This window comes from Mixophyes fleayi, chromosome 3, assembly GCF_038048845.1.
Source record: "Mixophyes fleayi isolate aMixFle1 chromosome 3, aMixFle1.hap1, whole genome shotgun sequence".
Lineage (NCBI taxonomy): Eukaryota > Metazoa > Chordata > Amphibia > Anura > Limnodynastidae > Mixophyes > Mixophyes fleayi.
In genome coordinates, this window is record NC_134404.1 from 334395547 (window position 1) to 334420232 (window position 24686).

General features: G+C 42.1%; 1 protein-coding gene across 1 annotated transcript in view; it reads left to right on the forward strand.

The window, feature by feature from the left end:
• Positions 1-370: 370 nt before the first annotated feature.
• BROX (BRO1 domain and CAAX motif containing) overlaps positions 371-24686 on the forward strand; it is a 29292-nt gene continuing 4976 nt past the window's right edge. The window contains exons 1-10 of the mRNA XM_075204298.1: positions 371-554; positions 15229-15371; positions 15993-16099; positions 16176-16272; positions 18587-18682; positions 19218-19290; positions 19687-19792; positions 21023-21112; positions 22794-22879; positions 24243-24324. Coding sequence (XP_075060399.1) covers positions 15271-15371; positions 15993-16099; positions 16176-16272; positions 18587-18682; positions 19218-19290; positions 19687-19792; positions 21023-21112; positions 22794-22879; positions 24243-24324 — 838 coding nt within the window. The 5' untranslated portion in view covers positions 371-554; positions 15229-15270. The remainder of the gene's footprint in view (positions 555-15228; positions 15372-15992; positions 16100-16175; positions 16273-18586; positions 18683-19217; positions 19291-19686; positions 19793-21022; positions 21113-22793; positions 22880-24242; positions 24325-24686) is intronic.

A 24686-nucleotide genomic window follows, 5' to 3' on the forward strand; every position in this document is an offset into this window, starting at 1 on the left:
TCCCATCCTCTGACCACGCCCTTCCCGTCCTCTCCTGCGCGTCCCAAGACTCGTTCCCACACCTAGCCCCGCCCCCACCGGTCGCTCTCCGCGCCTTATTGGCTAACAGGCGGCAGCAGACCCGCCCTCCCATGTATATCATTTCAGCACGCCGCATCGTTTCCATGGTAACCGCATCCGCTTTGAAGGCGGGCGTGGTGCTCATGCGCAGTCCGCGGCTGACTGTGACATGACGTCATTCCATCTCGGAGGGGCGGTGGTGGCAGTGACGGTTGCTGGTTGGAATGAGTGACAGGTCTGTGCGGCCGACAAGCCCCGCCCCCAAATATGTAATGTGGGGGGGACTGGAAGGCGGAAGCTCTGCGCATGCGCACATGGCGGTCTGTCCCATGTTACCCAATGTGTCTCCTCCGCCCACAGCAGTGACTGGGAGACTCCCCTCATGTGTCACAACCAGGAAGAGAGCCTATGTCTTATCACAGCTGTAAATAACTGCTGGGGGCTCCTGGGGGCCACAGTGCGGCCGGGGTGTGGAGAACGTGCAGCTTCCTGTGGTGAGTATACCCCACACTACATGGCTTTATGTCTGTGCATGGTGCTGTCCAGCTGCTGATAGAACTACAAGTCTCAGCATGCCCTGTCAGAACCTCACTACAAGTCCCAGCATGCCCTACCAGCAGGTGCCACACAGGGCACGCTGGGACTTGTAGTTCCTCCCAGACTGAAGAGGCCACAAGAGCTCTGACTAGATATAACTCTGACTAGATAAAACTCTGACGTTCTAAGCTGCAATTACAAAATAACTAGTTTGTGAGAGAAAAAATACAAAAATATCTCTCAGCCAATGTAACATCTAATTGTATCTGATTTGTACAAAATCTAATTTTAATTCTGCATGGTTTATGATCTGATTATTTTAATCTTATCAAAATAAATGCTTTGTACCTTTTATTTCAGTTGCTTAAAATATTTATTTCTTTTAGGATTAGCAAATGTAATAATGTATAATTAGGGATTTAAAAAAAAAAAAGTTAAATAAATCGGATAAATATAAGACCCAACTATTTTATTAGTCTGCTTAGGATAAGTAATGCGAGGAAACCAGTTGGTCAATCTAGATTTTGGCAAGTTTTAAAAATAAGAAGTTCTTTGGAAGTGACTGTTTCTCCGATAGACATTTTATCAACACTTTTTTTTGTTTTTCATTACAGCTTTAATTTTTATTTTTAACATCAAGAGCAGTACCGCAATTAAATAATATTACCTCACCAGGTATCTTCTCTATATAAGTGCATTACAATATATTAATTACATTGTATGCCACCCTCGTTATCATGCCCACCGTCACTATAAGGCTAGTATTTACCTGTGATTTAAACAGGTGGTACAAATAGATGTTACTATTAAGCTGAGTACCCACTAATACAATTATCGTGAAGATCACACGATTCATAACCGTTTGGTCAGATATTGCAAGAGTGTGTAGATCCCACATGTGTTATCGTACCAAACACATTGTATCGCACTCACGACCAGCAGCGTAGGCAGATATCTGTAGACTGTACAGCTACAATCTTTTCGGTAGATGGTTACAGATCTGAGGGTAATTCGTGTAGGTGTGTACACATGAATCTGCATGCTCATCGGACATTCAGGACTAGTTGGTAAAATCGTTTCAGAGATTGCATCTGAAGTAAGATTACATAGTTGTGTCCCCAGTTTTACTGCATATTTGCCAACTCTCCCTGAATGTCAGGGAGACTCCCTGAAATAGGGGTGATCTCCCTCACTCCCTGAAGAGTCTGGCATTCTCCCTGATGCTGAGCCAGTACAAGACGTGGTTGGCTTCGCCATCTGTGGCATGATGACACAGTTCAGAAATTGTGTCCTATGTCCATGTATTGATGCCTATGGAGGTGGCCATTTTCATGGAGACCAAGATTTAATCAAAGACTGACAGGTAAGACAACATGACTTCAGTAATGGAGACAGAAATGTAAAAGAAACTTCAGTGTCTAGAAATTCATTAGCTGCTTTTCTTTAAGCATAGTTGCCTACTCTCAAGGAATGTCCAGGGGACTCCTGCATTTCTGAGAGACCTCCGGGGAGAGCAGCCCCGCAATAGATAAGTGGTGGAGGTTGGGCTTAATGACGCAATTATTGTCATCTTAGTCCCGCCCCCTGCTGTAAGTGGCCAATATTGTGACAAACATGTAGGGGGAGTGGCCAAAATGATGTGATTTGTCAAGCCCCGCCCTCGAATGCCCATCTCCCCCGGGATCTCCCTGAAGCCAATGAGGAAAAGTTGGCAAGTATGCTTTACTGTTATAATAGTCCATACAGTTTTTTTCTCCAATCTGTGCTCTGCCCAACTGAGCTCACAATCTAGTGTAACCCATCATATACATCCCTGCTCCCAGCAGCCTCACCCCCTCCATTTATAGCCCCGTGCCTAACATAACAGCATAATATCCATCGCAAGTTGCCCCATCCCCACCACAGTCTCATATCCCTCACACAGTCCCTTGCCCACCATATTCAGCCCTCCGCCCAGCATAACAGCCTCATACCCACCATATACAGCCATGTTCAGCCCTGTATCTGTCAGCCATATGATGCCCGCCTCAGACCTGGTGTGTCCGGATGAGGCAAATAAATTTGGACATTGCTTACGTACAATATGCAGTTATTTGGTTAGTGACATAGTAATATTAGAAGGCAGTAAAGTCACTTTCCTCATGCTTTGAAAACACCACCACCTTTAGTGGAGTTCAGTTGAATTAAGTCTGCGCTCTACCTACATCATAGAAGATAGGGGGTCCCCACTCAAAATCATGCATGTTTTCCCTGCAGGCGAAATGCTACATTTTCCGGGTCTACAACACACTGACCTATCCTGGTACTCATCCTACTTATTAAGTCGCTCTTTTAGTGTTCGTGTCTCCACCTCTTCTCCGCTTCCTTTACCAGTTGGGGTACCACATGGCTCTGACCTAGGCTCTCTAATTGCCTCTATTCATTCTACTTCTCTTGGAAAACTAATAAGCTCCGTTGGATTTCAGTATCCTCTCTATGCAGTTGACCCTCAAATTTAACAAATTCCTGAACTACCCTCCTAACTCCCCTTGGCTATCCTACCCACTATTCCCCCCTATACACAGTTCACCCAAAAGTTACATTTATACCCCTTTCGCGCTGCCTAAAAGACCCAGGTTTTTGTCAGGTCTAGGTTTAGTGTGAAGGAGGGTCCCTGCATCTACCAGGAATTAGACCCGGGTCTTTTGGAGGGTTATTCCCAGGTCCAACCTGGATAGCCTCCAGTGTGAACAGTGAGACCCGGGTTTTTCACCTCGGATCTCACCGACACCCATTGAAAAGTTTTAAAAAAAAAAAAATTCACAAGAGGAGCCAATCAGAGCTCCTCCTCTTGTTAATCTGCCATGGAGTCAGTGTGAACACTGTCTACCCAGGTATTTGGTAAGGTCGGAGGATCTGTCCCCCAGCAATATCCCAGGTTCATATACCCGGGATATTGCCGGGGTGGAAATCTGAAAGTGGTATTAGTTTCTTTCTATACTCAAACAACCCTCTGATCCCCAAACCAACATTGTTGTGTGACTGGATCTGTCTAAGCACTTTTTCCCATTGCAGTCTGAATGGAGCAATAGTCAATATGTGACACTTCAAACTCCTATTGTCCTATAGACTGTGAGAAGGTCCTTAGTACTGGTTTGTCTGATAATACCAAGTCTTGTTTTATTACTGGGTATGTTTACAGCTGTAATACACTGTCGAATATGCTGACACTGTATAATTAATTGTTAATAAATAAAATGCTCACAGTAGATTTCTATTATAGAATTATGATATTTTTCCTAATTCGGTGCAGGCTGGCTCTCGGGCTTAGATTAACAGGGGTCCATTGTATTTACTGTAGCTGGGGGTGTATTAAATAAATGAGAACACTAAAGAGATGTATGACATCAAACATGCCAAAAGTCCACCTTAGGTTGGGCTCACATGAGGATCCTCTGGTAACTTAAATATCTAGAAAGAATCAAAAATACCAAACCCCACCACCTAACGACCCAAACTTATACCTTGGTATCATCCAGTAATTGTTACATTGGTTTAGTATGACCTAACCTATTTCCTACTTGTGACTCAACTGTCGTTACGACATTGCATAGAAACTTTCTATAATTAGCCAACAATGACATCAACTCATCACATGATGAGCAAAGATCACCTATTGCAAGCTGTACCGGTATTAGTCTTGGTGTTTCCAGGTGAGACATGCAGGACATTGTTTTTTTAAAGAGTTCATTCACCCAGGTAAACCTGCTATTCATCACTGAGCTGTTTATATTCATCCGCTTGTCTGTTGTATTTGGAGATGTTTTGTGGGACTTTACCATGTGTTACGTACTGACAGCGGAGGCTGCTCACAGTGTCTGTTGGGTTATGTACTAACAGAAGAACAAGAATGCAGTATTATGGGTTTCAAGCATAAATCTATTTATTCTGGTTTTATTTGTTGCAATATTTTAACACTGGTGCATCATAGAATATACACCTATAGCTCCATCCAACTATGTAATGAGTGTGGTCTGTGGCGCTGTGTCTAGACTGCGCATGTGGTTTGGATTTGACCTGTTCCTGGGTTGGTGATACAGAGTAAAGAATTGAGGCAGCACAGACAGGATGAAATCTCAGTTACAGGACTCCTTGGGATGGAAACCCCACAATTCTGCTCAGGAGGGGAGGGAGGTGTTGGCTAAAATTCACTTTTATTTGGAGTTAGCTTTTTTGGCATCTTGTCAAAAAGATAGGGAACCACTGCACGGCAGATAAAGGTGGCTGCTATGGGTTACTGTACTGTGCAAGTTTGTCCCCTGTATTAGTACATAGCCCTCTATGGAGCCAGGTACTGATGACATGGTATGTGTTTCATTGATAAGCTACACAGTAAGTAATTGCAATTCACAATAATCAAATAAAACAATCTGCAAATTTGCAGCTGTTACTCTAACCTGTTTCAGAGCCAGCGCTTGGCATGCTGGTACATGTAGTACTTAGGCTGTTTGGCGTTGTACCGCTCAGTACGCCGGCTAGGGAGCAAGCTTCAAATGTCAGATGAACAGCAAAGGGAAGCCGCCTAGAGACCTCATAAATAATATTAATAATAAAAACAGCCACAGAAATAATCACAGGGCACTTCATGATTATTTATTTTGAACCTTATTACAGATCTTATTTGTGGCCAGAGGCCTCTTTTTTAAACAAACCAAAGGAATGAGTAAAAATATAATAATAATAAAATATTCACTGTTTATTTTTGCTCACGCCAACTCTTGTTTATATTTTGAAATGTCTTAAAGTGCATAGGTCATATCCAAGCTTTTGGTGCAGCCTGGTATATTCAGGTGTGTATGGTGTAATTGTAGATATATCTATATTTAGAAACACTGGATGTGACATCTATACAAATTGCTGTAGAAACTGAACAGCTCTCGGACCTGGATGCTTTTTATGACACAGTTACGTAGTTGCAGTCACTTGTGTTTGTTTATAAAGCGCTGGCAAATATCTAGGTTAGATTTGTTGCAGGAGCACAGAAAATGTTACAGTTTCGTTCATGCAAAGTAAGCAGTATATATACACATGTGGCCAGGGTCTCTCCGCTTCCTAGGCAAAGCTTCTTCTGGTAGCTGCTCCTCTCTGCGTGGTGATGATGTCACGCCCGACAGTCGGGGAGGAGGGTCAGTGTGCCCTATCAGCAGTGTGCTTGGGGGGGGGGGGGGGGGGGGCAATAGCCCCTCTGGATCTGTAGCTGTGCGGGGACCAGCGGCCGTGAAACATAAGCTCAGCGGCCACCGCACGGCATTACGTTGTATAAGTGCCCAACTTCAGTGGCGCCCCCAAAAACCCGGCGCCCTAGGCAACTGCCTAAATCTGCCTAATGGTAGCATCGGGCTTGTATGTGCCTATATTCACCTACGCTTTCCACTGGCATTTCATTTTTGAAGTTGTTTTCTTGTATAAATATCTCCCAAGCTGTAACTTTACAGGGGTTGTCGAAAGGTTTAATAGGAGTCAGTAACATCACATTCATAGTTACACTTCACATGCATTCAGAGATGGAACTAGTGAGCTGTGGACTCCGATGCAGGGAAGAGGAGAGGATGGAACCGGGGCCCATTATCACCATGGGCCCCGGTGCGTCGCTCCAGCTGCACCAATGGTATTTCCGTCACTGCATGTATTACGGACAAGGACAGTGATGGGCAACAGGTGTAGGGGCTGTGGGGCATCTGCACCCCAGGCCGGGCTCATAGTGGGCTACCTTAGGCTTGGTCACTAGGCCACCTGCATTTTATTTCCTTTGATATAGGCTGCTGAGTCAAGACTTGCCCCTCCCCCCCCCCCCCCCCCCCCCCGGGCTAAAATTTTCCAGCCATCCCAGGAACAGATGGCCCTCCAAGCTTCTAACCTGTGGCCCCCAGCTCCTTCCTGTTTTATTGGCAGATTTGCTTCTTATAGCTTGTAACCCTTGTTATAAACATCTCCTGATATGTTGTTACAGATAGTTGTCTCTTTCTTTGATTAAGTGTATTGTTTTACCTTATTACTGAGATAAGGGTAATGTGTGGCCCTTTTGACGGTTAGAGGGCCACACATGCGGCTCCTGAATTGTATCTGGTTGTCTGTGGCTGGTCTGGGAGAACCTTAGTTCAATGTGTGAAGGCAGCAGGACCACTCTAAAAGGTAGTAAAACAATCATTATCCAAAGGATAAAATAGCCAAACTTCATTTAAATTATACAGATCTTCTAAATACAGCTAAATGCTTTATTTTGACATATAATTTGCATCATTCTGGTAATAGATCAACATCCTACAAAACAAATAAACATTACTGTTTGGGTTTTGTTCTTTAAAGTACACTAAAACAAACATATAAAGTGACTGATTGCTATGAAGAACAATTGTATTTTTATCCACAAGATATTTGCACATATCATTAAAAATACAGCGCACAATAAGGTAGAAAAGAACAATTGTAATTCTTGTGTAATCTACGATAATAATCTACAGTGATAAGTATAATGTGAATCACTTGGTAACTATGTCAGAACAGGAAGCTGTTTCTCTCTTCCCTGGCCTGAATTTCAGGTCTTTCTGCACCAGCTCACCATCCTCTTCTCCTGTGATGGGCAACAGGCGGGCCGAGGGTTTGAACATGTTCAAAAAAAAATTTAAAAAAAAAAATTGGGCATTTTTGAGCATACAAAAACCTAATTCTATCGGGCAAAGTTTAAAATATTTCAATAAAGCAAAAACATTTCATTCAGAACTTAACAGTCCTCAAGGTCAAGGACTCAAAAATGTGAAAACCAATCTCCCAAAAAAACTCATATGACTTAAAAATTTCAAAGGCTTTATGTTTATTACTTGATTTTTATTGTGCATACCAAATTTAAAGTTTGGATCATAATGAGATTTTTAACATGTGACAATTCCTGATTATGCGCTATATTGCCGTCAAATATAAAAAAAAAAAAGTGAGAATTTTTGGGGGGCTGCTTACTTTTAATTTTGCCAGTTATTTTATTTGTAAATTGATTCATTAACTGTCTTATCATACATTGAAGACAACAACAACATTTATATTATAAGTTGCGATTTTCGTTCTTTAGTTATTTCTACTATAACTATCTATTGTTTTAACTTGTTATTGCGATTAAGGATAATGTGCAACGCTTTTAAAGGTTAACAGGCCACCCATGCGGCCTTTGGTAAGTGCCAGTGTGCCTATCACTGCTCTTCACTAGCTCTACAGTGTTCTTCCCAGAAAATTTTGCCAGTCGGGTGGAATTAAGTAGTAGCTGGGTGGGGGCAGTGTAATACTTTGTAATAATATTGAAGAATGTTGGAGGTTATTGCCCACACCTGCCAGGACTGGTCAGACTGGTGGTCAGTGGTCTAACACACACTGCTGACTGTAGTGCTCACATAGTGCCTGTTATAATGGTTTATGCTATTACTATAGGACTTGTTGGGCTCCAAGAGCCGGGTGTCAAGTTAAAACAGCCGGGTGAAGCACCCGGGAAATAGGTGCTGGAGAGAACACTGCTCTAGAACATGAAACTTAGGCTGGTGTCACATGAGCTGTTTTCAATTGTCAGGAAAGCAGCCAGGAAAAAAAAGCTCTTCAATGTTTTAGGTGTTTAATCCTGCTGAAAAAACTATATATTGAATGAGCAGCAGTTTAATCACACATGTAAAAGGTGCTTTTTTGCTGGCTTTAAATACTGCACTACCAAATATACTAAATATCGATTTGTAAAAACGTAAATGTTGCTTGTGTGGCACCATCTAGGTAAAGCTTAAATAGTTTCAATTACTATTGCTTTTTTCTGGAGCAATAAAAACAGAAACTAATTTCCAATAATTAAAATAAAACAAAATTAACTATTTAAATATGCTATTGAGGAGGTGACCTGTAAGCGCTGTTTACGCAGAACATGAGGAAGTTGCCCACTATCAACTACCATATTTCTGTGTAAGTTTGTCTCATTTGACCAGTGTGTATGTCTGATATTTGTTATTCTCTCATTCCATAGGTTAAAAAACGTTAGGATCCTTTTATAAAATACTTGTTCTAAAAGAAATATAATAAGTCATTTAAAAAATATACTTGTAGAATACGAAAGATGTATATACAGGACATTGAGTAAGCAGTCTGAGCAGCAACCACAGCAGATTCTGAAACCTTGGGGTAAATGCATCATACCCCGGTTTTTGCAACGCGCGGGAGATCGGCGTCTTTGCAGCTTAAATTTAAAGCGGCGCTGCCTTGTAAAGGACTATGACATTTTAACTCTTTTGATGACAGGGGTTTGTTCCAAAATTGAACCTCAAAAAGTACCACCATTCCTTTTGTGGTTATTGTGCAAAATGAATTCAATCTTAAAAAAAAAAAATACAACCCTTGTTTCATTTAAGTCTGCAACTTCTTGTGAAGTTTCCAGGAATATAATATATATTTCACTTTGTGGGATATTTGGTGTATACTTTGGGCCATAGAATATATATATTATATATATAGTGTGTGTTTGGGTTTTTTCCCACTTTATTAATTACTTGAAGATTCAATGCCAGAAAACTGCTCGGATTTACAAAAGCTCCTACCAATTTTAATTTTGGGACCATGAAAAGAAAACAAACACACAAATATAATTCCTGGTGAAATATTAACTTTGTTAAATACATTATTCTCAAGCTGTGAAGGGATAACGTGAAATAATATATACCAATTTTATTTATTTATTTTTTTGAGCTGTCTACATTTTATGTATTCACTACTGTTTGCAGACTTTTGCACTAACATTTATTAATCTGTAATGTAATGCAGTGTTTTTAAGCGTCTTCCTGTGTATACATGATATAATAGCCCCTGTTTACAATGTTCTGCTGTTTGAGTAGGAGGGTAGTGACTGTATATACAGGACAACCACAGCTGTGTATTAAATGGCATTATGCATTTAACTTATTAAAGGTCATGTGCAAATTGAAATGACCGGTACAAGAATACCAAAAACCATATGATTTGGAAATGGTATTACATTTAATGTGTGCTTCCTTTAACCATTAAACTGCTGGAGTACGCAGCGTTCCGCCTAATCTAGCCTATTGTTTTGTCATGTGGATCGGATAACCAGAGGCTATAACTCTGATGCCCAGTGCCTTATGGGATTGACAGCTGCATACTTAGATCGGAATTACTTGTAGAATCACAAGAGGATTGTAGATTAAACAGCTCCTCACTCCTGACTTGTATCGCTCCTCTGCAAATTTGAGCTTGTGATTAACAGTGGGGCTATGGCCACTGATTCATTTTAATTATTTCTGTTTTCTTGTCATTTGTGAGAAGGTTTTGGAACATTTTATTGTGATTTGACAAGGTGCTCAATACCTTGTGGATCAGTGCCAAAAAAATCTGACTTTAATCTATTTCAAATTTAGAATCTACAGCAATATGCAGAATACTTTTCAAAGCACTGTACGTGGAATAATTGAAGGTTTTATAACTGGGGAAAGTATGTCCACCATGTCTTCTCTCACTCCTCTTCAGCAGGTTTCTATGCTAGACGGGAGCGGCTTCTCGAGCAGAGCAGACAGTGTGACTGACAGCCTGGCAGCCTTTCTGTGCAGACATGCACTGTGCGTTATACAGCGGGTCAGTGAGGCCACAGAAATTCATATCACTGTTATCCATGACTCCCAACTGTCCCGATTTAGGCGCTAGTGTCCCGCCACTCCACGTGGAAGGACTTTTGTCCTGATTTGGTGACAGTTGGGGGACTACGTCCCGCTAAGTGATGCCCTGTCAATGCCAGGCATGCCAACAGCAGGTGTGTGTGGCATTGAAAGGGTGCTTTTAGGAGAGGGGGGAGTGGGCTTGGGACGGCCCAATGATTCTGGAGCACTGAACACACCTCCAATGTGACTTGGCCACGCCCCACTGTAGAATGGCATACGCTCTGTCTTGTATCTTAAATGATAAATGGTGGGGGGTATTGTTATCTCTGCTTTCAGACCCTTATAAGATCCCATTCAAATACTGTCCTAGAGCATACTTCTCAACCGCCCCAATTTAAGCTGAACAGTCCCAAATTTAGGGTTCTGTCCCGCCTGGGACATATTTGTCCTACGGGTTGGAGTGTTGGGGGAAGGGAGGTATGTAATAGGCATCCTAGTGCATTACAGGTCTAGCCAGCCCTCTGGGGGCTTAGCCACACCCCCATCATAACATGGCCACGCCCCGGTCCCGCTGCCGGACACTTTGGAGGTTTGCCTGAAGATGTGGGAGGAGCCTCCGCTGTCCCTTAAGGGGCGTAGATGAAGCACTTTACTCTTTAACATACAGCATTGGAATGGCAGCTTAACACTGAATGTATGAAGTTTTTATATATGAAAATTAAAATTTTGGGGCTTAATAGCCGTTTAAGAAAAATCCTTCCAGCTTCGAATATGGACATTATAGTTGGTATTATGACACAGTCTGTATAACATTTACACCAACATGAATCCATAGTGATGCAAATAATCAGGAAATGCAGGTTTGCACTTCTATAGTCATGTGAGTAAAATATAAAACGTCAGCGACCTCCACACCCTCTCCAGTGGCCCTGTGTCTATGTGCTAGTCCTTGGGTGGCCAACCAGTCAGAGACCAAGAGACAAAAAATAGGTACTGCAAAGAGCCAACTTTACCTTTTTATATGTGTGTGCATATACCCAGTATAAACAGACATTGAAAATATAACATAATTTATAAGATCTTGCTAAACAAAAAAGAAAATAGCCAACACATGGCGAAAATGTTCAGAATAATCATAAAATCAGCTCAGCTCTTACTTCGCTGCTGTGTCCAACAGAGGAGGGTTCAAAGGGCTACTTATAGTCTCTCCATAGCTACACGCTGCTTCTACATCCACAATCCCTCTGACCTCTTTACATGCCCATTGGATCTCCCTATATGCCCCTTACATACACATCAGCCTCCCAAAATGTCATCAGACCTCTCCACATGCCATCAAATCTACCCAAATGCCCCAGAAATGCCCAGATGTCAGATAAACCAAAATTTTCCATACATGACATCAGATCTCCCCATTTACTCCATACATTCCAATCAAACCTCCCCACATTCCACTACACTCTATATTCCTCCTTCCCTGATTGGATTGTCTGTGACACTGTGACCTCCCTGCATTGTCCAGAGGAGGTCACAGGACGCGGCTGCTCTCGGTCAGTCTGGCTGCAGAATGCTTTACAATTTGCCCCTGCTGGCACCTGGACAACTATACTTTGTTGATGCTCCCAGCCAGGAGCCACATTCCAAAGCTCTGGAGCCACAGGTTGGCCACCACTGTGCTAGTGGCTCGCTCAGTCAGATTGAGGGCAACCAAACCAGATCAGTTTTATTAATCATTTCCTTGGAACAGCCAGGAATTATCCGACATTAAAGTGTATGTGTTTATTAATCTGTGTGATGTTACAGCCAAATGTCAGCTGATAACTGCATTACTTGCTAACTCTCTAGATTCAAATGTGGTCACCAAAATACAGCTTTCTAAGGGCTCTGTTGCATTCAGGATAATTAGAATTTCCATGCATACATTTTTCGGTGCCCTGCTTTCTAAAGGGGGGTGGGGGGGGGGTTGTTTAAATACCTCTGTTAGCTCTGTGACTCCCTCATTGGCTTTGGAGAAAGAAAAACTAATTAAGGATAAGCAGAAATGCTTCCCTATATTTTCTTTGTAATCCATATTCCTATTAGGCAGTAATAATTATTACCTCTCGATTAATTTATTGCTTTTATCTAGTCTTCTGAGATCCTTTTACTGATTTTTTTTTTTTTTTTAAAGTTTATCTTTATTTTTCATGTTTCCTGATAAACAATGAAAGAGCTGAATAATAATCTCTATGTAAAATCTGTGACATTTTTCCGTTGATTAGTACAAGGACCAGTGTTTAAATAGTGCTGTAATCAAAGCAGCTTTGTGTCGAATTCTGTAATAATTTAACGGGGAACAAAAGAGGGGAGAACACAGCAACGACATTGTACGTGGATGTATACAGGACCGAGAACTCCCACCCTCACGTGATCTACCCACTGTGATAACTGACGCCTCTCGCTGACAATGGGGCCATTGACATCTACATAGTACAGTAATTCTGTTTCATTACTGAATGATATTATCGTTGTGAGTTATGATGAAGGAGGAGGGGGCAGCTTTATGGGAAATGCACCTTATATGAGATCAACCCAAAAACCTGTAGTGTTTCCAACTGTGTCAGACTGGTGCGAACGACCCACCCAAACGTTATTTAGAAGGGTCCAAATATACAGTATGAAATGCGCATACGTCATATTTTCAACATACCATGTGGAGGTTTTTACTACTTGGTTTTGAGATTTTAGGGGAAGCGGGGCCCACCAATGGACGCTGAATAATTTAAAGCGAGCTTGTCTCCTTTATACCGTGAAGGCAGCCATTTTGAACTAATGTTAATGAGAGCGTAAGCTGGGATCCAGCGACATCACTAAGGCACCATATGTGGGCTGCAGGCAGCCAATGTTCCTGACAATGAAGTCTATCGACGTGTCCCAATTTTCCCAGGATTTTACCTCGTGTTTTGTTTTTTTCCATCCAAAATGTTTAATGCACAATATTTACACCCATCATTCTAATTCCTATTGTATTTTATTTATGGAATAAAATAACAGGGTGGATTTTACACCCTGACATATAACCCAGATGGATGTCACATATCTTTATTTTAAAATATGAGAGCTCCACCCATACGGGGGCTGCCTCCGCTGTGTGTAGTCTGTCAGAGCGCCTCCCTGTTGGGGCTGACATTTTTCACACGCCAGGTTTGATTCCCATCTGGTCCAGTCACGTGGTTCACCGGCTTCTAGGAACCTCCCAGTTATTATTTGCATTAAATAAACTAGAACACATTGCCTGGGAAGGATTGTTGTGAGTATCTGCTTACATTTTAATGAACATTGACCTCAACAAAATGGCCGCTGTCACTGATCTTGATCTGTTTTTGGTTCTAGTGTATTAGTTTTACTTATTTTTTGGATCTAGTGTTCTAGTGTTTCTCATATATTGATGTGAAGCACTGGGTCTGTAGCTATAATTAATAAGTAACTTATCTTAATATTTTTGATTTTATTTTATTTGCAAGGTAGCAGTGGCCAATTACGTGGCTCCTTCTCACACAGTGTGGGGCTGGATGGACAGACCTATCTGTTGTACTGTGTATCTTGTACATGTGAGCTGAGTCACGGCAAACACTCCTTAATATTTGCTTCAATATGAGTACTACTGATGCCTCACCCTATGATTGTAGACCTATATAAATAGCTCCTTATTTGCCGATGCTGTTACAGAGCACTGGATGAAAATACAAACAGAGATAAAACTCCAACGTGTAAACTCCTGGTTCAGTCTCTGCAGCACAAGACTCTGGGATGTAGGGTATGGAGAGAGCTGTCAGGATGGAGCCTAGAAGCTCTCCTCTATAAATTATGCAGTTCTCTTTAGCATAATTGTCTGCAGCAAGTTTAGCTTATACATTCCTTCTGTTTTACTGAATGCTCTGCGGTGCATACCCCCAACAGTCTCCTTTTCATGGAGCAGACACCGTTTACTGTAGCAAAAGGAATGTTGTCTACTGACTTGGGGCTCAGTCAAGGCATATCCGGAAGAGGGGTGACCTATAGTGTCCTGATTTGCTAATTGGGAATGTTAGAAGGTGGATGGTTTTTGGGCTCTTAGTGGAACCAATAAGCTCAAAGCATCATACCATAGAAGCCATTGACCATAGCACCAAGAAATATTTTTAGGGGCATATTCAATTGTCCGCGGGATTGCCGAAATTCCTGCGGTCTGCGCAGGATTACCGTTATTACGGTAATCCTGCGCGTAAAAACCGTTAATACGGTAATTTACTCGCTGGATTTCAGCTCGCAGCTCTGGGAGCTGCGAGCTGAAATCCAGCGAGAGATTACCGTATTAACGGTAATAGTTTTTTTGCGCTCGAACCCGCGGACAATTGAATACCCCCCTTAAGATGAAACCTGCTATCTACATGTTTGATTTACAGCTCTGGCCGTATCCACCTACGCCCCGATTGATTTCAGGCTGCTAAGACAACCTATGAAACTGGAGCCTTAAGTATTCTCCTGCTAGAGATATGGCTACCGGCTCATCCTAAGTCGCCACTTCTGATTTTCCCCATAGTATACTTTTTAAAGGGGTTGTTTTTAACTTTGGAACATACGCCCAACTTTAGTGGGAACCCCAACATGTTGCAGCCCCTGCTTTTCCCATGGGATAATGGCTGGACCGCTGTAGCCACTTGCCTGAGCTAGATCCAATGGCGCCATCCACCCCCTGTTCATTAGATGGTTTATCCTGCTCTGTGTCGCCATCTAGTGGTGTAACCATTGTCTTTGTTGTTGCCGAGTCTTCCGCTATACAGGATTCTTTCTGTGAATCCATCATTCAATGTCACCTCTGTTCACATCTGCATTCCTGAACCTGTGTCGTCCCTGCATTCTGTATCGATTGTAATATGTAATGCTGCTGGCATGGTGGTTTACCGCCTTCTAATAAGGACATTCTTTATTGTTTGTCCTACAGGAGAGACGCAGTGTCCTGGTTTAAAGAAAATATCCCACCAAGATGACCCACTGGTTCCATCGCAACCCTCTGAAGGCCACAGCTCCGGTCTCCTTTAATTTCTATGGCGTTGCCTCCACCCCAGCCGCCTCGAAGATCTGCAGGTGAGATTGTGTTACAGCTCTGCATTGTGTTAGAGAAGATACTGTCCCATTTCAGATTGTCTCTGATTCCTATCAGGTATTACACGTGATATTTTTGTATTAAGTAATATTATAGTCGCGTATAGGAATGTTTAGAAAATACACTTTATGTCAACTGCAATAATCTGATTTTAAGATTGATAACAACAAAATGCATTATTATGACATGTCCCACTGCATGAATGTCGTAAAATGCATATGGAGTAGGTTGACTGTACTTAATTCCCAAATGTTGCTGATCTGTCTCAATAACGCACCCGTCGCCTATACACCATGCAGGCAGCCATTTTATCGGTGGAACCAGTGCCCTTGGGAATTCAGTGAGCTGACAGGCCGCGTGCTCATGAATATTGGTCCCGCCCACAAAATGGCGCTGTGTGTCGGTGACAAATACAGATATCAGCATTTATAGAATGGGGTAACAGTATTTTTATACATTGTTCAATTGTTTCATCTATATAAGTAATATAACAATGACTGTACTTGATATCAACTCTACAGTAGTGTAGTCCATGTGGTGAAATGCGTAATGACCATAACCAGCCGAGATTTAGAGTCATATTTGTCCACGTTATCCTATAGCGATCTAAGAACTACGAGAGCGCGACTACTGGAACTGCTGACGGACTCCACCTGTAACCATGAGACCATGAAGATCGGCGCAGACGCGTACTTCTCCCTGCTGCTGGGTGAGCGCAGTAACGGAGGGATCGCTGGTCCCCGATTGTTATTCTCTTTGTCTGACACTTTTCCCCTGGACATTAGGTTTCATTAACTCACTGGACGGAGGGACACAAGACAACAAGCTGCGGTACATCCAGAACTTCAAGTGGACGGACAGCCTGCAGGGCAATGTCCCATGGTAGGTGCAATGTCCCAGTTTCCATAAGACTTCATTGGTTTTTGACCCAGAACATTTTATCTTGGGACACTTCTTTTGTGAAACCTCTGATTTCTGGTTTTAGTTGTTTAAAGGAATAGATAAATATAACAGTTTTACACCACTTATATACCTCCCAACATTTAGAATTCCGAAAGTGGAACAAAATGAGACCCGTCTCTGTTCCACCCAAACACCGTCCACAAGTGGACTACTTTGGAATAAACTCCACCCTCTTTTCTGTTAATCCCCACCCCCCTTTGTGTCCCATGAATCGGGCTGTCCCGCTAAAATCGGAATATGGAGGGGGAGTATGGATAGACTTTTGTGGAGCGCACAAAGTTTGTGTTAAGATGGTCTGGTCTGCTTAAACTTCCAGAATGATTGGTCTTAGGATGTCCAATCTTCTCAGTAGGTGACAGTCTGGAAATTGCTACTTCTGTTATTACCTATTTCATTAGTAATACTGTATTTACAGGTTACATTATATTAAGCCATTGTATACCACAACAATGTTTTTTTTTTTCTCAGTACTCACTGGCCGCTTTTAAATTTATGAAGATCAGAGAATAAAATGTGCCCCCCCTGCTAGTTCTAGTGGACCGTGGCATTACATGTCCATCATTCAGGTGGGGAAAAGCTTGACGGCGCAAACAAGGCAGTTAAAGGTGGTTAATGCAGCTGATTGGACAAGCCACGGCAACCATCCAATCAGCTGCGCTGACAGCCTTTTAATGCAGGTCTTCTGCTTTAAAATTCTACTGTTAAGGGAACACTGCGTGCAGGTTCTGACGCAGGAGAATGTCTCTTAAGTCGTATGTGCCAAGGGCTTGGGACCCTCTCATTTCTGTCTGCTGGGGAGGAGAATGTATTGACATTACATTATTTTCCTTGGAGTTCCCCTTGAATTATTGCAGATTACCCCGTGGGCTGCTCTGTTTAAACAGCCCAATTAGGGCTATGCATTTTTATATAATAGGAAAATAATTAACCATGCCAAGACAAACAAACATTAGCCTGAATTACTGATTATCTGGTCAAGGAGAAGCCTATTATTGGAGATAAAAGAAGTAAATCTTATGCTGTGTTACTTACAGCGGCCTTACCTAATGGAACACAATGTAAGAAATTAAATTATCATAGAATGTTATGGTAAAGTGCTTCACAACCCACTTCCTTCATCCAGGATAACTTGTGGTACTTTTTTATAAAGTAGAGGAGAGAATCTTTACTGCCATCTGCTGTTCTGAAGCTTAGTTTAGTATTTCAGTTGTAAGTCTATTATATTTGAATAAAAACAAAGAAGTTTTAACAATAGACATGTTTGTCCTATGCATTCTTCATTCCTTGTTGGATCTATCCCCTTTCTGTAAAAATAAATAAAAAAAATAAAAAACTGGCCTTTCAGTCTTAATATGAAAATGTGAATCCACCTATACTCCTAAATTCAAGCTAAAATGTCTCCAGAAAAGGTAGCAGTACCCAATTTTAAAGCTGAATTACCACCTGATCCGACAAAATTTTTAAGTTCATCACACCATGGTGGCAAAGACTGTGGAGGAGCATGTGATCAGGAGGACCAATCAGAAGGTGCAATTGTCACGCAGCCACAGTTTTCACCTGGGCCTGTGGTACGAACCACTGAGCTCCAGGAAAATGGCTGCACACAGCAGTCCACGGGGCTCAGGTGAAGGGGTACTCTGGGTGGGGAGAAGGGTTCACCTTACCGGAGTGTAATGCTAATTATTTCATGTGCCTGAATGAAATAATTTGATTGCACAATGTTCTTTTATTATTATTATTAATGCTATTATCCGTTATTTATATATTACACAGAGCTGTACAATCACAGTATGTTCATTCACATTACTCCCTGTGGAGGTTATAATCTTATTTTCTTGCCACAGAACACACCAGGGCCAATATTGTCAGAAACCACTTTACTTATCCCTATGTTTTTGGACATCAAACACCGGGAAAATAGACAAACACCGCACAGGCTCGGGATCAAACCCGGGGCGGCAACACCAATCACTGTGCAATAATAAAAGATGGTGATTAAACAGAACTGCCCGCTATATTGACTTGTACATAAAACAGGGCAGCACGGTGGTTAGCATTGCCTCATCACAGCACTGGGGTTATGAGTTCAATTCCCACCATTATCTGTGTGGAGTTTGTATGACTGATTGAGGAGTTTGCAGGGTACTGTGGACACATCAGGGTCTATATATCCTACTATTCTAGTGCCTTCCTCTGTCACTGTCTAGTTACAGCGTTTCTCTGTTCTCTGCAGCTCCCAACAAGATGCAGTTTTCGAGTTGATCTCCATGGGGTTTAACGTGGCCTTATGGTACACCAAATATTCTTCACGGCTGGCTGGGAAAGAAGAGTAAGTATATGCATTGAAATACGGTAACCTTTTCATGTAAGCGCTTGTTGAAAACCGTCGTACTTGTGGACTTTAATTTGCTGACAGTGGGTCATGTGATTCTTCTGTATTTATTCCTTCTCCCGTCAGATAAGAGGCTTATTGACTAACATTTACCTTAGGTGCAACATTGGCATTTACCTGTCTAATGGAAGCAAGTCTTTGTTTGGTTGCTGTCGTTTAGCGTAAATAGAGCGATAACAGCACATTATATCTGTATAGAGGGGTCAGAGGGCACACTGTGTACGCAGAGACGCTGGACTTGCCGTACATTTGGTCCAGGTTTATAGTGGGGGGTAGAGGAGATTTCCCCCTTTCTCATTGCATCCTCCCAGTTTAGTATGTGCATTTATTTCTCTGAACATTCTTTGCATATTGAGCAACACCAACTCCTCCTCTACAGTTATGTTTAGAACTGTTTATAGACGGTGTCCCAGGCTTATGTTTTGTCATTCACTATGTAAAATGACGTCTCGGATAATTCTGTACCACACAGCATTACAGAAGAAGAGGCCAAAGAAGTTCACAGAAGTCTGAAGTTTGCGGCTGGTATTTTCAAGCACCTGAAGGTTAGGATGTTGCGCTCTTCCTGTGTATAGGAGATTGTAACGCTACATATGAGGGAATGTAGGCAGCTCAGGGATGTAGCGTATACTAATAACAATGTTACATCCCAGAATTCCAGGGTTCAGGAGCGCCAAGTCCCCGAGACAGTGGGGTACTGTGGGGCATGTAAATATCAATGGACTCATTGGGTTACAAAGCTGTTGGTAGTCACCTGGGTCAGTACATTAAATCCCGCTTCATGTGACATTTGGCAGAATCTCAGGAAGGGTTCCTGCACCCGTAATCATCCCCCAAACACATCGCTTCTTACTACCTTACAGATGGGACATGACTGCCACAACTGTTTATTTTTATTTATTGTTTTTGTATTATTATTAATTATTATTGTTTTTATTTAGGAGAGTCACATCCCGAAACTCATCACCCCAGTGGAAAAAGGGCGTGATTTGGAAAGTCGGGTGATCGATGCCTATATCATTCAGTGTCAGGCTGAGGCACAGGAAGGTACGGGCCACTGGTCGCTTATACTTTGTCTGCCCTTTAAAGGGAAAATAAATAGTGTGATTTTCATTGTGTTTTACTTATAGCTTTGTATTGTACTGAACATTTATATGTCATTCTGTACAGTGAGCCTAATTTCTCTGCCTGTATAGAATTGTTAACAATTCTTTGTTTATTTTTTGCTTCTAAATATAGGTTATTTGGTGCTTCTATTATATCACATTGTTTACTAAATGGAATCTTTATTTTATTTTTTTTACACAAGCACATCATGTCGCTAAGGCCTCGTACCAACTGTTGTCAATTTCATGCATAGTCTCATTTTTAACGCTTGTAGAAAACACAGAAATGGGTCTGAAAATGGAAACTGTTTCCAATAGCCATCTACCCGACAACCGTGTTACTCTCGTTTGGGAGTTTTGCGGCACCGTTACAGTTTTCCTGCGCTATTTACTTGTGTCTACCACAAGTGTACACATTGGTTCTCCCTAGGAGACCTCAAATTAGATCCTAATAATAATTATCGCACATGCGATCAGGTGTTCCTTCTTGCTTTTAACTGATACAATGATGCATTTAAATATTTTCTACAGTAATTATATATATATATATATATATATATATATATTGTGAAGATTTTTTTTTTTTTTTTAAGTCTTCTGTAGTAGTTATGTTTCACCACTAGGAGGCAGCGCGCTGGGAAAAAAACTGATTTATTTTCTTCTCTATGAATTCTCAGCTCCTCATTTCTTTCTCAGTCCTTGAGGTGGGTACAGGTCTTTGTGACCTTGTTCTATGATCCCTGCCATAGAGTAACAGCCTCAGCTCGTACTTTAAAGCCTCCATTGAGTCATTGTATTCTCATTATCCTTTCCCCGCTAACATTGGTTTTCTAGTAGGAGATCGTGGTTGGTCTTACAGGATCATTCATGCTACTTATTAGGGCTTGCATCAAATCCAGGTTTCCGATGATTTCTGATTGGTTTTGACAAAATTTAAGTCACCGACTCCTGATTCCAGGTGCTAAAATGAAATATAAGATGTATCCTATAGATCACTCCTGTGTAAATGTCTTATGCAAATGAGTTCACATTTGGTTCAGTATTCAGCAACTCTTTCCAGTATTATTCTCTATTGGGCTGAATCCGTACAATCCTATACAGCAATTATTGTAGCTTTTGTTTGTTTGATGTTTTTAAGTTATTTATCATGATGATTATTTTCTTTCCTCAGTGACTATCGCACGTGCAATCGAACTGAAGCACAATCCTGGTCTAATAGCGGCTTTGGCCTATGAAACTGCTAATTTTTATCAGACAGTTGGTAAGTGACTGTAAACTCCTCTTTAATGAGACTCGTTCATGTCTTAAGCTGGGTACACACTACACAGTTTTCATCCAATAATCGGCTAAATCAGCCGACATACGACCTCTCGTTTAAAAGTCGGGTCAGTGTGTGCAGTGACACGATGGTCGAAAGTCTGCCCAAATGGACGATTATTGCCTCATTTGGTTGGTCGTACCGTTTATTATTTTCGTTCCAATCTCGTTTCCGCTGTATAGTGTGTATAAACTTCCGACCGATCCACAACAGTGAGTATGAAATTACAGTCATTGCTCACGACAACATGGGTGTAAAAAGTCGCTAAAGGGACGTCCGCTCTTCCCTTTATCGTCCTAAACAAGGCTAGTGTGTATGCAGTCCATGGACCGAGCATTCGGAACATCGATCGCATGTAAAATCGCTCGGCATAAAAAGTTGGTCGAAATTTCTGTAGTGTGTACCCAGCTTTAGAGGCGCCACTTTTACCCTGTGTGCTCAGAGGGATCATTAATCCCTCTTCTGGAGAGATTATCTATACAATCTGGCATGTATGTTCACAGAGAATGCATACAGTATCTCACGCCTATTATCAGTCTGCTCTTTCGTATGTTATCTGTAATCCGGTGTATTCAAAAGCTAAGTATCCAGCTGAGATGTTCACATTTCGGTCACTTTCTGCCATAATTACAGGCAGTAAATAAAGGACCCGTTATAAAACACGTTAACCACTCTGCAAAAAATATTCTGTACTTATGTCATTGAATGCAGAGAGGCCTAATGGTTAGCACTTCTGCCTCACAGCACTGGGGTCATGAGTTCAATTCCCAACCATGGCCTTATCTGTGTGGAGTTTGTATGTTCGCGTGGGTTTCCTCCGGGTGCTCATGTTTCCTCCCACACTCCAAAAACATACTAGTAGGTTAATTGGCTGCTATCAAAATTGCCCCTAGTCTCTCTCTCTCGATCTCTCTCGATCTCTCTCGATCTCTCTCGATCTCTCTCGATCTCTCTCGATCTCTCTCTCTCTCTCTCTCTCTCGATCTCTCTCTCTCTCTCTCTCTCGATCTCTCTCTCTCGACTGTAAGCCCCAATGGAGCAGGGACTGATGTGAATGAGTTCTCTGTACAGCACTACGGAATTAGTGGCGCTATATAAATAAATGGTGATGATGATTGCTGCCTCTCTGCACCAAGGTGCAGCCCCCATTCAGACAGTGCGCTATATTCTCCCAGTGTCCACATAACTTTCCTCTGGGTTGTCTGGTTTCCTCCGATGGTCCAAAGGCCCTGCAGTGTTTTTGTGGTCGGGAAACTGCATCCAGTGCAGGGAGTTGTACAGCTGTGCTCAATATATTGGCGCCATATAAATAAGTAAATGAATAAATAATAATTACCACTGTAACAGAATTGCTGCCCAAACACAAACCTAATCAATGGACTACGAAGAATTTCAGTGCTAAAATGTGTCCAAAAATCTACCAGAATAATTCTTCATTTGACCATATAAGTATTTTATATCTATTTTTGTCTTATTCTGGTAGATCTTTGGACACATTTTAGCGCTGAAATTCTTGGATTTATTTATCTGCTATATAAATAAGGATAGTGTCACTAGTGGGAGAAAGTGAGATCTCGTGGTAATAGTTTGTGATATTTTATCCCTTTCATCTGATGTGTTCTAGATCACACGCTCTCCAGCCTGGACCCGGTGTACATTGCAAAGTGGAGGAGTTATACACAGCTGAAAATGTGCTTCTATATGGCCTATGTAAGTATGGGACTCTTATCCTGTTGGTTGTCTGTTGATTCGGCAGCAGAATAAAAGGATACGTTCAATCACTGGAAAAGTAAGCAAATGATTGTATTGTAAATGTAAATTGCAAAGTTAAAGGTTAAACATTCTCAACATTTTATATTGAAAGTGTTGTAAAGAGACCTCCAACCCACCCTGCCTGAATAAAGCTGTTTCTCAACTGGGAACCCCCCTTACTCTGCGTGTTTAGGGGCCATGTTTATATCTGGCCTCCCCGGTGGAGCGCCCAATATGCGAGTAGTCCGCAATGCCAGTCCTAGGTCAGCCACGCCTTTTGTCCTTAGCGCATCACTTCAGCCCAATGACATCCAAGGTTCCAGCGGGTGGATAGAGATTACTGCTGGCTCACCTGAGGTGTGGGGTCTAATAGGTGATTGGTCTTCACAAGGAGGATTTTCACCCCACTAGACAACTGCTGACATTGGACGGATTTCAGGATGGGACACATGTTGGAGACATGCCAGAAGTCAGGACGGGCAACACTTGGGCAAAGTGGAAAAAATAAAAGGTCAGGGTTAGCCAGCAATGGTCAGAGGCCAGCCAGATCAGTAAGAGAGTAACAGGTCCAGAACCGGAGCGCAGACAAAGGGAAAGACAAAAGCAGGTCGTTGATGTGTCCAATAATGCAGAATTGTGTGCCAGGGCACTCTGTAGTTCGGGCACTGGAGAGTGCACTGTGCCGTCCATTTAAAACCAGTACCCGCATACATCAGAAAACTGAGAGCGCGTGGGCACGCACCTACAGAGACTGGTTGCTGGATTGAGGCACCCCTAAAGGGGCATGTTGGCCCCATTGCCCTGAGAGGCAGCAGCATAGGCCTTATATATCCAACCTGTTGTGGATCTCCTCCAATGCAGAGGAGAGATCCTGCAGTCCTTGTGAGGGTCAGCAAGGGGTTGGGATTACAACACTGTCAGTAAAAATGTGTAATCAACCTTTAAAGTCTTGTCCTGATTTATGGATGTCTTGTGAGGTCTCTTCACTTAGGTGTGTAAGAGAGGCTGTGTAACATAGCACAGACATCGTCACCACATCACACGTGACATCACATATGACTGTTTGCTGATAAACACGGGTTTCTTCTATGATATTAAGAGCAAACTGTCCTCTGCTAAACCTTCATATTCAGAAACTTACAGAACCACAGCTTCAAAACATTGACAATTGTTATATATTTAAGGAAGTGGTCGTTCATGATGTGAGGACTCACTGATGTGAGGACTCAGGGTAAAAGGACAAAAACAGTTTACTTGTTGACTGTGCACTGCGTAATTCTTCCTGTATTACTGTACTCATCACTGATGCTTTTCTCCGTAGTCCTTCTGCTATCACGGTCAGACTTTGCTGGCCAGCGACAAGTGTGGAGAAGCAATAAGGTCTCTGGAGGAAGCTGAGAAATGTGAGTACTGACTGGTGGTTTGTTTGACCAAGCTATGTACGGCCTCCTTGGAGACCTTTATGAAGAGTGTTACAAAGGGAAAACTAGGTTTTGCCCGTAGCGTCCAATCACATTATATCTTACAGAGCTTATCGACTTCCCAGAGTCCCCACCTCCCCTTAAATCTCATTGTCAACAACATCATAATTTCATTACAGCCTTTGTGTCACCATTGACTCCACTCTCTGCTTTACTTCACACCTCCAGTCTTTTGTGCCGTCCTGTCTCCTCCATCTGCAAAACATTACAGGATGCGCCCTTTCCTTACCCAAGTTGGTGCCAAAGCTCATATCCATGCTCTCATCTTCTCCCGCCTTGACTAC